The sequence below is a fragment of the Rhinichthys klamathensis genome, unplaced genomic scaffold (genome assembly GCF_029890125.1).
Source record: "Rhinichthys klamathensis goyatoka isolate OS25496 unplaced genomic scaffold, OSU_Roscu_1.1 h1tg000178l_1, whole genome shotgun sequence".
Classification (NCBI taxonomy): Eukaryota; Metazoa; Chordata; class Actinopteri; order Cypriniformes; family Leuciscidae; genus Rhinichthys; species Rhinichthys klamathensis.
In genome coordinates, this window is record NW_026606707.1 from 1,167,050 (window position 1) to 1,182,518 (window position 15,469).

Here is a 15,469-nt window from a genome sequence, read left to right on the forward strand (position 1 = left end):
ATTTAGAAACAAATTAGGCATATTAATGGACAATAATTTATTTACATCTGAAAATATTTTTTTTATAATATAATTTGAAACATTATTGTAATATATATACGGCAATAAATGTAAAAAGTAACTGCCTTGCGTCCTTTAGCCGAAGTAAAATTGTCACTCCAAATCAGCTGCCCCTGCTATCGGCTCTCGGCATTCCGGAAAGAGGTGAGTCGGAAACTGTCCAGACGGGGGCAGACATTTGATTCAAATCCAATTAAAATTTTAATCGTTCGGATAGTTTTTGTAAACTAGTTCAATCGATTTATTAATGAACTAGATTGCATTTTTGGGAACTGTAAACAGTCGAACATTCGAATTTGAACACGTGGGCGATGTCGCAAAATGCACATTTGTAATGCTTTAATTATTGTCTTTTATGTCCATGTAGTCGACTCACTAACATTTGAGACACGACCGCTAGGACTATGTCTGTAGACCTCCCACTTAAACGGTGTCGAGAGAGAGAGAGAGAGAGAGAGAGAGAGAGAGAGAGAGAGAGAGAGAGAGAGAGAGAGAGATCCAAATAAACCAACACGCAGCTTCACTTTGGTTGCTTTGAGGAGGTGATAAAGTATCCTCGCAGAATTTTACTGAAGAGAGATGGACAGTAACGGCGGAGGAAAGGAAAAATGTGGTCGATAACGTTTTAACCCGAGGGTTTTGACGACTAGTGGGGACAGGTAATGTGAATGTAACCCGGTGGAAGGGGTAATTTTCATGTGCTTTATAACGTACGGTTGTTTTACCACTGAGCGTTCAATCTGCGCGACTAACTAACTCGGCGCCGGTAAGCCAAACGTCAAATGTATGATGCTTTTAAAAAAAGAACCAAATGTTGTATGCTTGAGAATGAGTTTTAGCCCGTCTGGACTGTGTTTGTGTGTGGCTGGCTAGCTGAATGAGCGCAAATAGGCTGCTTTGCTTTAGGCCCCTGAGCGCGTATAATCCATCGCGTTTCCTTCATATTTTCCACCATATGTAACGTATTCTAACCCTTTTCTCGATCTAGACTCGCGTTTATGTTGTCTGACGTGTCGAAATGTATCGGTTATGTTGTGTTTACCTTGAGAGCTTACCATTGGTTTGTGTGTGGAGTAAAGGGGAGGGTAAACCGTTAGCCTGCCTGCGCTCTCAGTTTGAGAAATGCAAACATGCAGTATCTGGACATCACAGTGCCATTATCACATTTCGAAATCTGCATACTTTAAAATAGATGAAACATTATCACGCTGTGCTGTTACTGCGAGTCAGTTGTGCTTTTGACGAACTGAAAATAGCCAGATAAAATCGAGAAGTGACTACCATAATATGGATCTTGACTTTCACGTCTTTCACTTGTTTTAAATGCCACGTTACATTAGACTAATAGGGTGAATTATTGATACAGTGTGACAAACAAGTAACATTTCAACGTGTTTAGATGTAATTGTTATCAACACAAGTGGCATTTATTTATTTTTTAGAGCAGCATTAAAATAGGTTTTTAAGTGATTAAACTATTTACTCCTTTAAATGAAGATAAAATGTGTTGACACTTTCTGGTCATCAAATGTTAGTGAAACATGTTTATGGTTAATGTGATGAACTTTCCCTGCGGTTGCTGTGCTGGAACACCTGTATTAACTATGATCTTCTTGATTATATATTCTGTATTTGTATGTTTTTCTGTGGCATTGAGGTATCATACAGGGGAACATAATCTCTATAGCACTTAATGAAGTTTAAAATTATTGTTGTGCTGCTCATATCATGACAACAATTTTAGTGGGTTTGACCAATTATCATGACAGACTTTGATCCACCTTGAGCTTCTGTATTTTTCCCCCCACACAAAATTGTTCTCATTTTATGATGTCTGTTTCCAGCGAGAAAACTTACAAGAAGCTGAGCTCGTGAGGCAGCCGTTGAAAGAGCTAACGGCAGCCACACAATGATAGCTGTTTCTCACACAAAGCTATCATTGAGATGTGTACAACAACTAATTTCATTAACGTTTAAACAGAAATTTTGCAACCGACTGAGGGGAGTGTGGGGTAAGATGAGAATTTTTTTTTACTTTAGGTAGTAGTACAATTTCAGGATGTTTCCTATCAATTTAAATGATCAGAATATATATATATATATATATATATATATATATATGACAAAGGTTTCTGAAAAGGTCTATAAAAGAAAGTGTTCCTGTGGCTCAATTTACCCCAGGTTAGGGGTAAGTTGATCCGAGTCAGTGGGTAAGTTGCACCATCTGGGTGTAAACTGACCATTTAACTGAATCTGAACCCCATGTGAAATTGTAAAGGTAGCCTAATTTACCCCTTTTAAAAACTAATTAAAAATCAAATTTCCTTTTACAAATAATCATATTACTTTTCTTAAAGCTAACTTAAACCACCAACGTAAAACCAACCAAATGAAGTTGAAATTTCAATATCTTTAATTGTTTGCATTTCTGAAACAATATTTTGAAAACCAAAGTTGTAACCTTCCCCAAAACAGACTAAACAGAGATTTGTTGAGTAAAATTAAATGAAAACTAAATTAGAATGAATGAATAAATGTCACTGAAACTAATAAACATTTTAGTCAAAAGGTTCTTGGCATGGTAGTTTTTCTGCAATGTTGAACATGTTAGGTCATTAGGGACTACAGGTGGAAAGATATAGGATATGATTAAGCATCTTCTGGTTCGTTTCAAATAATAATTAGGTGTACTTGTAGTTAAACCAAGTCACCTTTATTTATAGCGCTTTTTTACAATCAGGTTGCTTCAAAGCAGCTTCACAGTGATAAGAGGAAAATAATGCAACAGATCTAGAAGAAAATAGCATCATAGTCCAGTTTAAGTAAGTTCAGTGATGGTTAATTTTTGTTGTAAAAAAAGTTATTAGTTCATTTATTTATATATATATATATATATATATATATATATCCGCTCTGGAGAAAACAGTAATGTCATCGCCCACCTCAGTTTAGTTCTCATATAATGGTTTCAATAATATTGTTGAATATTAAGTGTCCCCAACTAAGTAAGCCAAAGGAGACAGTGACAAGGAACCAAAACTCCATCAGGTGACAGAATGGAAAGAAAAAAAACCTTGGGAGAAACCAGGCTCAGTCGGAGGGCCAGTTCTCCTCTGGCCAACGAACGAACAGTGTATGATTATGATTCAGGCAGCATTACAGATCAAATATTCTGAATGTTCTGATAGAATCTGACTTCTATCTAGTTCCATCTGGTTGAAGATTGGAGTCATCACAGTATGGAGACGGGTTTGTTGTGGATCAGTTGTTGTTGTCGATGAGGCCTTCACAGGGTAGAGTCTAGTTGACACAATCTCTGCTGACACTTCAGGGATGCGTTGTGGTCGTGTCTAGGCTCAGGTCCACCATCTGATCTGGATACCCCTCCGGTTCCGATTGACCTAGTTTATGCAGTCTAACAATCATTTAACTGGTTTGAATAAGAGATGTGTTTTTAGTCTAGATTTAAACTGACAGTGTGTGTCTGCTTCTCGAACAATGCTAGGAAGACCATTCCAAAAGTTTAAGTGCTAAATATGAAAAGGATCTACCACCTGCAGTTGATTTTGATATTCTATATGTATTAACTGGCCAGAATTTTGAGATTGCAATAGCGCACTCTAGTTGAGCTCGCTCAAGCACTGGGGAGCTAAACAATTTAGTGCTTTGTCATCAGCGATTATATTTAAAAATCTACACAATGTTTAATAGGCTAATATGGTCATGCTTCCTAGTTCTAAGAACTCTAGCTGCTGTGTTTTGGACCAGCGAGTTTATTAAGCGTGCAGGGCAACCAACCAGTAGAAAAGTACAATAATTTACCCTTGAGATCACGGACACATTAACTAACTGTTCCACATTTTCATTGAAAGCATATGTCATAATTTAGAATTTTAGATATATTTTTAGGATGAAAGAATGCGGTTTTACAGTTGCTAGAAAAGTGGCTTTCAAATGAAAGATTTGTTTCAAAGAGCACACCCAGGTTCCTAACTGACGACGAAGACTTGACAGAGCAGCCATCAAGTGTTAGACCGTATTCTAGGTTACTATGTGCAGAGGTTTTTTGTCTGTTTTTCTGTCTCTGTTTCTTCAGAGTTAAGTAGTAGGAAATTACTATTTAGCTAAATAATTTGCATTGTTGTATACATTGAAAATTACTGTGTGCGACTGTGAAATAGTGTTTAGGAGCACCAGTGCGACGGACCCGATCAGGCCCGGTTCTATGGGGTGCTAGAGGGTGCACCCTCAGTTGTAAAAAATAACTGCATATTGGCCAAACATATTTTGAAAAGCGCCCTTTGTTCGTATTTGTGTTTGCACTCTGGAAAAAGAGCGTGATGAGAGAACGTGTTTTTGCAGCGTTGAGCAATGTATATCAGACATATCTGTTGATTTCTTGAGACACAGTGGCCAATCAGAGGCGTTTAAGTTAAAATCCGCTCAAAACGCTGGAGTTTGTTCAGTGCTTAGTTATGCAGGCTCGTGAATCCTCTCATTATAACAAAGTATAGACACAATGTAAATAAGAGATTCATTGTGGAGTGTAGACAACATTGATTATAAGGGAAGTTTGAGAGATTGCGATGAACTAAGACGAGTGACAGCTTTTTAATGTAATGTTTTAATGGCTTTGGCAAATGTAATACTGATTTTATTCAACAATTCGATAAACATGAAGTTAATATTAAGTGACTTTCATTTTAAGAAAAGTATTGTCAGATTTGTATCTATTTCGTCAGCGAAAATAGTTCCAAACAAAATCACAGCTGACCTGCGGTGCATCTCCGAGCAAACACGGGTGTTTCGTTTATGAATGAATCTGCGTTTTCAAACGAATCTAGTGAGTCAATGATTCAGTGACAGTGACCCATTCATAAAGACAGTCACTTGCTTTTTTCCTGAATGAATCAGCCGTTTGAACGAATCAATTGAATGAATGATTCAGTGACAAAGACAGTCCCTGCGTCTCAATTCGCCTACTTATACTACGCCCTAAAAGTATGTACTCTTTTTGTAAAGAAAAAAAAGATTATTTTGAGTGTGGAGCAGAAGAGTAGACAAGCTTTGGGACATACTATCACGTCATACAATAGCGTCTTTAACGGTTGCTCTCTGTCGCATCCTGTCAAAGTAAACTGGCCTGTCAATCATCTTGTCACAGTTAAAATCCTCCACATTTAATGGAATTTAATTTCCTACCGTATCGGAGAGAAATACAGGAGCGCGTTGACCTGCAGTCGAGTGTCTTTCATGCGGAAAACTCTCTTCATATTAATGCATAATGATGATGCATTTAAAAGTTAATGGCCAAACGGATCTTTATAAAAGTCCACATTGTTTTTGCAGATGGAATATAACACGGATAACATTAAATAAATATATAAATGATTAGTCACTCAAACCTTTATCTGAATATCTCACCGTCGGTCGCGCATATCCGCCAAGTTTTGTAGTTCCGCAATGGGTTGTGGGCAACATTAGCCTTTAGAGTGAGCACGGATCCACACTTCGAAAATCCACCAGAAATAGTAGACCATCCGGGGACTTTCTGACATACTCTTTTAAACATACTATACTTTGGGGCATTTTACTATGCAAGTTTAAAAAAGAATCAATTTAATGCATAATTGTTGAATAAACGTATCAATTTCTTGAGAAAAAAACGTGTGTAAAAAAAAATGTCCTCAGCTGACAAACTGACTTATGTACTTTTAATAATGAGAGTCTGTCTGCTTGACTGCATGCTGTCAACATGTGATTCAGCTTCCCTGACTTTTCTATCCTGTTTCTAGGTGATGTAAAAACACGGTACCATGTGAATGGTTGAGGAACATGAAGCCTGCACACAAACTACTGTTCGTCCTGTGTCCCATGCTGGTCTTGGGGTTCATCTATTACTCTTCTGGGAAGCTCCGTTTGCACGTGTGGGGCCAGAAGCCACGTGAGTAGTTCTCAGGCCTCGTATTGCCATCTATCTGTTAATGTGAGTCAGTTTGTGAGCTCTCTGTACGTGGGCGCCTTTTGCTCAGTCAATATGTATGTTTGCCACAGTTTGTTTGTTAGACCCTCTGGCAGTTGAATTATTAAGCTTAACAGTCCGCTTGCGTGCTTGCTTGGTTGTTTTAGGTCAGATCACGTCTCAAAGTGATTATACTTGTGTGGGTTCACAGAGTTTGCAGTACTGTGTGTTTTGTAATAGTTTGCTCAAAGCGGTGTTATTTTATTTTTTATTTTATTTTAATTAATATTTTGAATTTGCTTTTATTTTTATAATGTTACTTTTCATGTTAATTTTAGTTTCATTTATAGTCATTTCATTATGTGCTTTTGTCATTTTATTTGTTTTAAAATATATATTCTTTTATTTATTTTTATTTATTTTCAGTTAATAATTTTAGTGCTTTAACTTCAAGGCAATATTTCTAACTTTTGTTTAGTTTATGTATTTTTTAAGAATGATTTATATTTTATTTTATTTCAGCATTTGTTTTTAGTTACACACAAATATTTTTAGTTTTAGTCGGTGATAACCCGGGCTTCATTTGACCGTAGGGCAAGAATTAAAGATTCTCAAATATCCTCCTTTTCAGTTATATGGTTAACAGGTGTGGTAGGGATTTGCTTGGCTAAATATTTGAGTCCTCCCTTTATAATCACTACAGGTGTCAATCTCTAAACCTCAAGCTTTCCCTAGGGTGCCACTGTAACTGGTCAACAGGACTTCAGATGAACACTAGCCCATGGCTAATTCTGCAATGTTACAGGTGCACTGTCCTGGTAAATAAAAAAAGGCTAACTGAATTCTGCGCTCTCATGAGAACTTAGCTGCACGATTCTGGATAAATTGAGAAATTTAAAATGAGCAAAATTGGTCAGGGCCGGCCCTGATTGGTTCGGTGGGAGTTATTATAATGGTTGACTTATTTGTTGGCTGGTGAAAGGGTCTATATCTGCATTTTCATTTTAGAGTGTCCTTCATTAGAGTCTGAAGGAAAAGTGAGCAAGATTTCCTGAGACACTACAATAGGCTACTAATAATTCATTAATACTGGCTGTTTTCTTGTACAAAATTAAATATTTTAAGTTAAATGTACGGTGTAAGACATGTAAAAAAGACAAGAGGCTTACAATGTCAAGATCAATATTTGTGTAGCCTGACACAGTATTTCACACTGCACGCGGATGCGGTCCAGCGATCCGTTCCAGGAGCGGTGCGTATATACAGCAGATCGTTTACACCGAGTCTATTTCTGCTGTGCTGCACTCGCTGAATTAAAGTGACAGCGCATGGTTCGTACATAAAATGTAGTAATCTCACCATAAATGCATTTAATTAAATACTACTATTTTTCACAGTCATCTTTTTACTTAAAGACCGGGGTAAAGCAAGGAAAACTACAATTTACTTCAACAAGGACATAATGAACGACACTCGTCTCATTTGTGGAGATGGAAAAACAAGTTATTTGTGACCTTACCTTTAGCTTTTTGCTTCTGTTCATCTGTGAAAATTTATTTGATGGACAAAACTTGTAAGTATCATACATTTTTGTTGATCACAGAGCTTGTTTTTTGCAATAATCCAAAATCCGTATTAAACGCATGACAAAAAAAGTCTGTCTCACTAACACTAATATTGGACACTAAAATGTTCTTTTCAAAATATTTGTATTATTAAATACTTTTATGAAATTTTTTTTTTTTGCTTTTTATTTTTGCATGTTTTACCGTAATTGTAGCCTAAATGTTATAGATGTATGCCAGATGAAGGGGACGATATATTTTTTTAAGCCCCTCAATATTTAAACAATATATTCAAACCATATCATATTTTTAGAATTGTTATAGTGACGTTTCTTTGAATTTATTTTCGTGACCGAACAGTACATTTTGTCACCATATTTTAAGAATGACCCAAATGCATTGTGATTCTATCTAAAAAGACATTAAATATTATAATAAGTATATTTTTTAAATGTGTTTATATATTTTAATTATTCAAAAAGTTGATCAGCCATATGAAAAAGAAGTCATGAGCGTTTTTCTAGCAGGGTTTTTTAATTAGATCCATAGTGTCAGCAAAGAGATTTAGGTTACGTTTAAACGACAACGATTTTCTAAAAATTGAAAAGTTTTCCGCGTAAAGACGGCGATGTTTTCAAAAGTAGTTGTAAAGAAACACCACGTGCCTATAGACTGAACACGTAATATGCATGTGCATGACATCACCGTTTTCACAAATTCAAGTTTTGTAGTTTACACGGGGACGATAACATTATCATTTTCCAAAACATGCACTTTGAAACAAATTTTGAAACAATTTTCAGGCCCCCAAAACACCGTTGTTGTGTAAATGAATGGCCAAAACACTAAAAAACAGTTTGCTGTTTTTAGCTGAAAAGGGCGTCGTTTAAACGGCCCTGATTGGAAAAGACGATGGAAAAGATTACCCTGATTTTGCACGATACCAACATTCCTTATGAAATGAGTTTCAAGAGGGATTTCATTCCTGTTCTCTAGAGGCTCCTTGTTTGTTTAGGCTTATCAGATCCACAGAAGAGGACATGTTGTGTCAGAAAACAATTATGAAACGTTATAGAGTTTGTAGTGCAAACTGCTATTGATTTGAAGTTATTAAATTGTAATCCCCCATTACCTCGGTACCTTTATACTTTGTTCAAAGTGGTGATCAGATCCATTTACTTTTTATACATCGAGAGGAAATACTGTAAATGTAGATATTTCTTTAAATCCAGGACTGTTAATACAATATTAAAGAGCCCACCAAGCAAATGTTTCAAAAGGGTATATTAATTAATTAATTTTTTAATGGGATTGTTTCTACCTTTATTTATAGGTCCAGAATCAGGAAAGTTGAGAGACAGTAAGGTGAATGAGATCTGGGACCAGATCCATAAACATAGTCATTATGGTAAGACTGTCTTAAAGAATTAGTTAACCCAAAAATGAAAATTCTGTCAGTAATTACTCCCCCTCATGTTGTTCCAACCCGGTAAGACTTTCGTTCATCTTCGGAACAAAATCAAGATATGTTTTATTAAATCTGAGAGCTGTCTCACTCACATGGCTTAAGTTTATCAAGCGACGAGAATACTTTTTGTGTGCAAAAACAAAACAAAAAGAACGACTTTATTCAACTATTCATTTGCTTCTATGTGGGCCTCTGAGTGAGTTCACGTAGTGTAACAGCGCAGCGCTTCTGGGTTGTACGTCAGAACGTAGGCTCACTATTGGCCAGCATCATACACATGACCAGCGTCGGCCAATAGTGAGCCTACATTCTGATGTACAACACAGAATAAAGAAAATTGTCCTTTCCCAGGGCCGGCGCTATGGTGGGGCATTCGAGGGCCGTGCCCCCCCCTAGCGGTCATTGATGCCCCTCCTACCACAGTTGCTAATACAATGCTAAATCATAAATCAGATGTAGGCTATACAATACCGATGTCCAGCAATCTATTTAAATAGTACATTGTGTTTAATTTGTCGTTTAATGAGATCTAATATGTGTTGGTGCCAGGAATTTTCACGTGAAGAAATAGATATATCCAATCCAACTTTTTTTGTATGTGCTTTAATGGTCCAGTGGCAGAACTTTAGACAAGCGTGTCAGAGATTCTGGGTTCTAATCCGCACTCGTATAGTTTTTTTTTTTGCCTGAGTGCGGATTAAAACCGATTATGGTTATCAGTGGTTGTATATCAAGCAGGGACACGTTTGTGTGCATTTTACTTTGTGATTTCTCCGCAACGGATTAAAACGCGCATCCGTGTGAAGACTGTGCGTGGCTGCGCGAGCCACAAGAGAACACTTTATCAGCACCACTGATCGCAGTCAACGAGCACTTTGATCACTTGATTTCAAAAACAATACATTTCAGCGTGCTAGATCGCCTCTTAGTTATGTTTTATTTATTCGTATTGGTACATCCGTGCAGCGAGATGATTAAAAGTGCTGGGGACAATATCGACCCTGGCAAAAAATGGTGGGGAAATTCGCAAATAATAATTATTAATAATAAAAATAATAATAATAAAAGGGGTTTCGTTTTTTTGCGTCAAAATATTTCTCAAACGGCAGTGCCCCCCCCGCTGATGACCCAATGCCCCTCCAGTAGATCTGCTCTGGCGCCAACTCTGTCCTGTCCAAATAAAGACGTAACTTTACATGAATTAAATAAAACAGACATGAATGAGCGCTGAATTTAATTCTCTCTCTGTTGTATTTGCTCACCATTAGTCTCGTAAAAAAAAGTTAGTTCATATTGCTGAGCACTCACATCAACTGGGTTGATGATCAGGAATGCTCAAGCTCGGCCACTGCATGAAACGTTTAACAAGATTCACTTGTTTAAAACACCCTAAATTATATTAGCTAATTATTTCTCTAATACACATCTAAATAAATACAGATCTGTGGAAATGATTTATTATCTCCACGAGCGATCGCAGTTGAGTATAGTTCTGTGTAAATGCATAGATAAACAGCGCTTTGTCAGTAGGCATTTCATGATCTAGAGTAGACCGACAAAAATATTTTTCCAACCAAATTCTCTCCTGGTTGAGGAATGTGTTGTCTTCCACTGTGATTTAAGAATACTTTCCCAATCTTCATCTATGATTTCCTTCCATTTCCCATTTATTTTTAATATATTGGGTATTTTCTAATTTTCTGTCTTGTAGACTTTTCTACAATTTTGTAATTATTTTAGTCATGTCACCCGTTTTATAAATTGAAATAAACATTGTAAGAATATTGTTTTCCTTGTCATTATATTCCCTTACAATATTATGATTTGTATGTCTTATTTGTAAGTACCCATGAAAATCATTATTACATAAAAAGTGTTCACATTTGAGTGTCTCAAAATCCAACAAGACCGACAAAAACATTATTAATAATTCTGAGAAATGCCATGATGTATATGCTGTTTTGTTTGTTACTTTCCTGAAAATGTATTCAAGCGAATATTATTCAGTGAATTAATATTACCTAGCGTATTATTCCTCACTCTTAAGCCTATTAAACGGCACATAAACCTTCTAAAACTGTTTAAAATGAGATTACATTTCTGCAGAGTTGAGAGTTTTTTCTCCATTTGAAAACATTAGACTTCACATTTATTTTGCCTATTGTTAACATTAATGTTGCTGCTGATGCTTATAAATGATATGTATAATTTATATATAAATGATATAAATAATAATTTTTTTGTAATTTGAAGATTTAATTTAACATGAAAGACTGCTAACTTTCAACACTTTTTGTTTTGTTTTTTAAGATGACTGAAAAGAGGAAAAATCTAAGTGATGGCAGGGGTGGCAGTTTGCAAAGTAACTGTGCTTTTTATTTTTTGCACTCAGACCCCTCTATTTTTTGGTGTTTAAATAAGTTGAGTTTTTTTTTTGTATGTAAAGGAGGGAGTAATTGTTATAAATAAAATGGTTTGTTCAGTTCAGTTGTGTTGTAATAATTGTGTCAAAAACAGAAGTATAACAGAAGTAAATAAATATCGGTTATCGGGCACATAAACATGCAAATAATCGGTATCAGTTTTAAAAAATCAATATCGGTCATCACTAATTTTAACGATGCGTCTAATAACTTTCTGGGCCGGCAAGTTTCAATTACAATAGAAGCCTATGGAGGAGTGAGACAGCTCTCAGATTTAATCAAAAATATCTTAATTTGTGTTCCGAAGATGAACGAAAGTCTTACGGGGTTGGAACAACATGAGGGTGAGTAATTACTGACAGAATTTTAATTTTTGGGTGAACTAACCCTAAGTACTAGTATGACCAACTACCGGTTAGTCAAGGGTGAATCGGGCTTACTTTTTAGTATCAAACTAGACCAATCTACGTTTTTATGTAACTGACTTAAAACAGTTCTGAACAGTCTTAAAGGAAGAAATGTGATGCCTAACTTGTAAGTCTAGTCTTAGCAGTTTATACAACCAGCCCCAGGTCAGGACATGTTGGACTCGAAACTGGGTCCCTAGCAACAGCTCTTGTCACGGGCGCTTTACAATACCTAGTCGACTAGCTGGTTGCAACATTTCCGTTTAAACATTAATGAAATTATTCGTTGTGCACATCCCTAATGCAAGGTTCTTGATGGTCTTCCATTGGAATACTCTTATTTTTCATCGGATGAATCCCAAATAAGGTACTTCTATTTGCAATCTTTCCTCAGCCACTAGAGGGAGGGAGAGCACCACAGTACGGGTCAGATTCACAGAGGCCGCTGCTGCGTGATGATGGTTTATTATACCAACCGTATGTGTATTTGCTGCTAGAACGCATGCAACCACCAAGACTGCATGTTAAAATAATAACCCCTGGTTTCACAGACAAGGCTTAAGCCTAGTCCCAGACTATAAAAGAATGTTTGGGTTGTTTTAACTAAAAACAACTTGCACCGAGATATCTTAAAATTATGTCTGTGCCATTGTTTTGTCTCAAGATGTTTTTTTTTTTTCTAAAGAACATTTATAGACCGATAACTGGTAGGAGATCAACAATATGGCATTTTAACTTCGGACCAAGGCTTTGTCTTCACAGCTGAGGCTTCGAACATTACTCCTGGTTCTGGAAAATATTGAGAAGGGTCAAGAACGGAACTTTTTAATTGCCTCTGACTCAAGGTCTTGTCACCCCATAATTGTTGAAATTTCCATAACTTTAAATCAAGTGCTGACTGGGTCACTCAACACTTACACATTGGTTTTTATCTATTGATAGGCATGATTACATGGAATATTCTTAATGGATCCCTCAAATGTATTTTAGATTTTCTATCTTATGTCAAGTTGAAATGTTTTATATAATAATTTAAATTGTATGTATTGGGAGACCTTGTGTTTGCCATGTAAATAGCCTCGATGTTAACATGGTGTTAAAAATGTAATAAACAAACAAAGAACATTTATAAAAGCTACTTAAAAATCCTAATTGTACTAAGGACTAATCCTGGCTTAATCTAAGCCCTTACTGTAAAACCAGGCCTAAGATTAGTAAAAAAAAACAAAGTGAGTATTTGCCCCCCTTTTTTCGTTTTTGTTTTTCATTTCTGCAATAAGGGCTGCAATGAACATTTATATTTGAAGTCATTATTTGCATTATATAGCTCTTTTTTTTTTTTTTGGTCATTTGTTTTGTGTGGATGTATTAATAGTATATTTATTATTCATTCATTTTGAATAAGCGGAGGGTAAAGGCTGGTTCACAAATGATTTGTAAGTTCGATGCAACTGCCACTAGGGGGCGTAATGCGACTATCAAATGTTGAATTTTGGAGATAGTGGAAAGGCAGTTTCAGTCCACACACACAGCATGATGTTTATCATGTACAGCACTAACACTAAAGTACTTTAGCATGCTGTTGGAAAATGGCTCGGATGCTCGGTCCTGGTGCAGACCAGTCAGAACGGTCCCTGTGTTCCTGATCTGCAAAAGGGCCTGAAATGTGTAAATAGTGTAAATATGATTGATGTTCTACTTGATAAGACAGAATAAAGTGTTTTCATTTCATATGGAAAAGAGTCTGTGCTATAGGCCGATGATTAGGCAAATAACTATTTGGTTGCTGCAATTATTTTGAAGTTTTATTGATTAATGGTTTCTTATTGGCTCTCAGAAACGCAGCTGAGGAAATGGATTTGGCAGGTTTCTTCATTTATTCCTCTCCTCATGTACAGTCTCTGAGATTATTTAGTGTTCAGCAAGCACGTTGTTTTCAGTTTGTTCAATTCATGTTTGCCTTCACTGACTTTGGTATCTTGAACCTCTGTGGAAAAAGTTAGATTAATTATAAACGGCACATTTCGACAGCTGCGCCCAGTTTATTTTGGAAAATTTTGTGAACCTGGGATGTTTTTTTTTAACCTCACCCCTGTTATGAAAGGCACTTCAGGACATTGTAAAGACAAATCACAATAAATGGCTCTGAAAATGGTACAAGGGAAGGAAACGCAACCCTATTTTGATGATAAATGACAAAGAGAGGGCAAAAACAATTTTAAACTACATTTTTTTTGCAAATGCTCTTTCTAAATAAAATGTTATTGAGCTTTAGAGAGTCTGCAGGGTGGAGAGCTCGCCCAGATCCAGGTTCATAGTAGAGCTATTACACTGTATCTACTCTACACCGGACACAAGCCTCATGATGCATCCAAACTAAAAAGATCCCATAATAATCACTGGAGCTGCCTGCATTGAAAGTTCAGTTGGTTAAAGTAAGCTAAAGTGACGAGCTGTAGAGCTACACTTTATTTTTCTTCTTCGTCTGAAATAAAATTGTTTTAATTACAACTATTACGTTTTTGCTATGATGTTTATCCTTAAATAAAATAAAAGCTATTAAATATCTTCTTACCATTATGTCAAACTTAGCATGTGATTTCTGGCCTTCTAATTTAAATCATCTTTGTTTTTTAGCTAATTATGCAGTAGTAGCAGTAGTGTAATATTTACTATTCTAAAATAACTTGTTTTTATAGGCTCACAAAAATGTAAAAATGTAGGATTGTTTTAATTTTAATGTTGCTTACAGCTGATTGGACCATGTTAGTGAATATTGTTAGTTGGGGTGGGCGATATACTGGTAGACATGATTAACCGGTAGAAATTTGTCAATTCAATTCAAATTTATTTGTATAGCGCCTTTCACAATACATATTGTTTCAAAGCAGCTTTACAGAAAGTGCATTTCAGAAATGTACATAGAAAAATACAGTTAGTTAATCATCATGTATTGTTGTTTCATCATGTCAACCGGGAGAGATTTTGGACTATCGTCTCCATTGCGGTTACGCACTCACGTGACATTGATGTGCTGCGCTGCCACAAAAGCTTGCATGCATTTTTAGGGCCCAAGCCCAAAGGGCGAAGGCCCTATTGTTTTCCTTAGGATTATTTATTATTATTATTATTATTATTATTATTATTATTATTATTATTATTATTATTATTTTTCTGCTACCTTTTGGACACTTTTGGAGGCCTTAACATGCTCAAAAACTCCTGAAACTTTGCACACATGTCAGAACCCGCGGCCATCAGGGCCGGGCTGAAGATGGTACCCGGGCGTGGCAGGGGGGCTCGACAGCGCCCCCTGGAACGGGGTCCGAAAACATGGTCCATAAATCAAACACGCTTGCATGTAATAATATGAAACTCGGTACACATGTAGATCTCCTCGTTTCATATATACTTCACACTCTTACTTTTTACCCCAGCCCAACAGGAAGTCGGCTATTTAGGGTTGTTGGTAAAACACACGCAATGGAATGTGAAATACTCCTCCTAGAGAATTCAAACAAACGGCACGAAACTCGGTCAGCATGAAGTCAAGACATTGAGGATGAAAGTTTGCGAGGGGATTT

General features: G+C 36.3%; 1 protein-coding gene across 5 annotated transcripts in view; it reads left to right on the forward strand.

The window, feature by feature from the left end:
- Positions 1 to 535: 535 nt before the first annotated feature.
- Positions 536 to 15,469, forward strand: part of st3gal3b (ST3 beta-galactoside alpha-2,3-sialyltransferase 3b) — a 60,127-nt gene continuing 45,193 nt past the window's right edge. For 3 of the 5 annotated variants that reach the window (XM_056260791.1, XM_056260792.1, XM_056260793.1), the window contains exons 1-2: positions 538 to 719; positions 5,856 to 6,004. In XM_056260791.1, coding sequence (XP_056116766.1) covers positions 5,896 to 6,004 — 109 coding nt within the window. In that variant the 5' untranslated portion in view covers positions 538 to 719; positions 5,856 to 5,895. Of the gene's footprint in view, positions 720 to 5,855; positions 6,005 to 8,920; positions 8,996 to 15,469 lie in introns of all 5 variants that reach the window. The other 2 variants (XM_056260789.1, XM_056260790.1) reach the window with 2 other exon arrangements.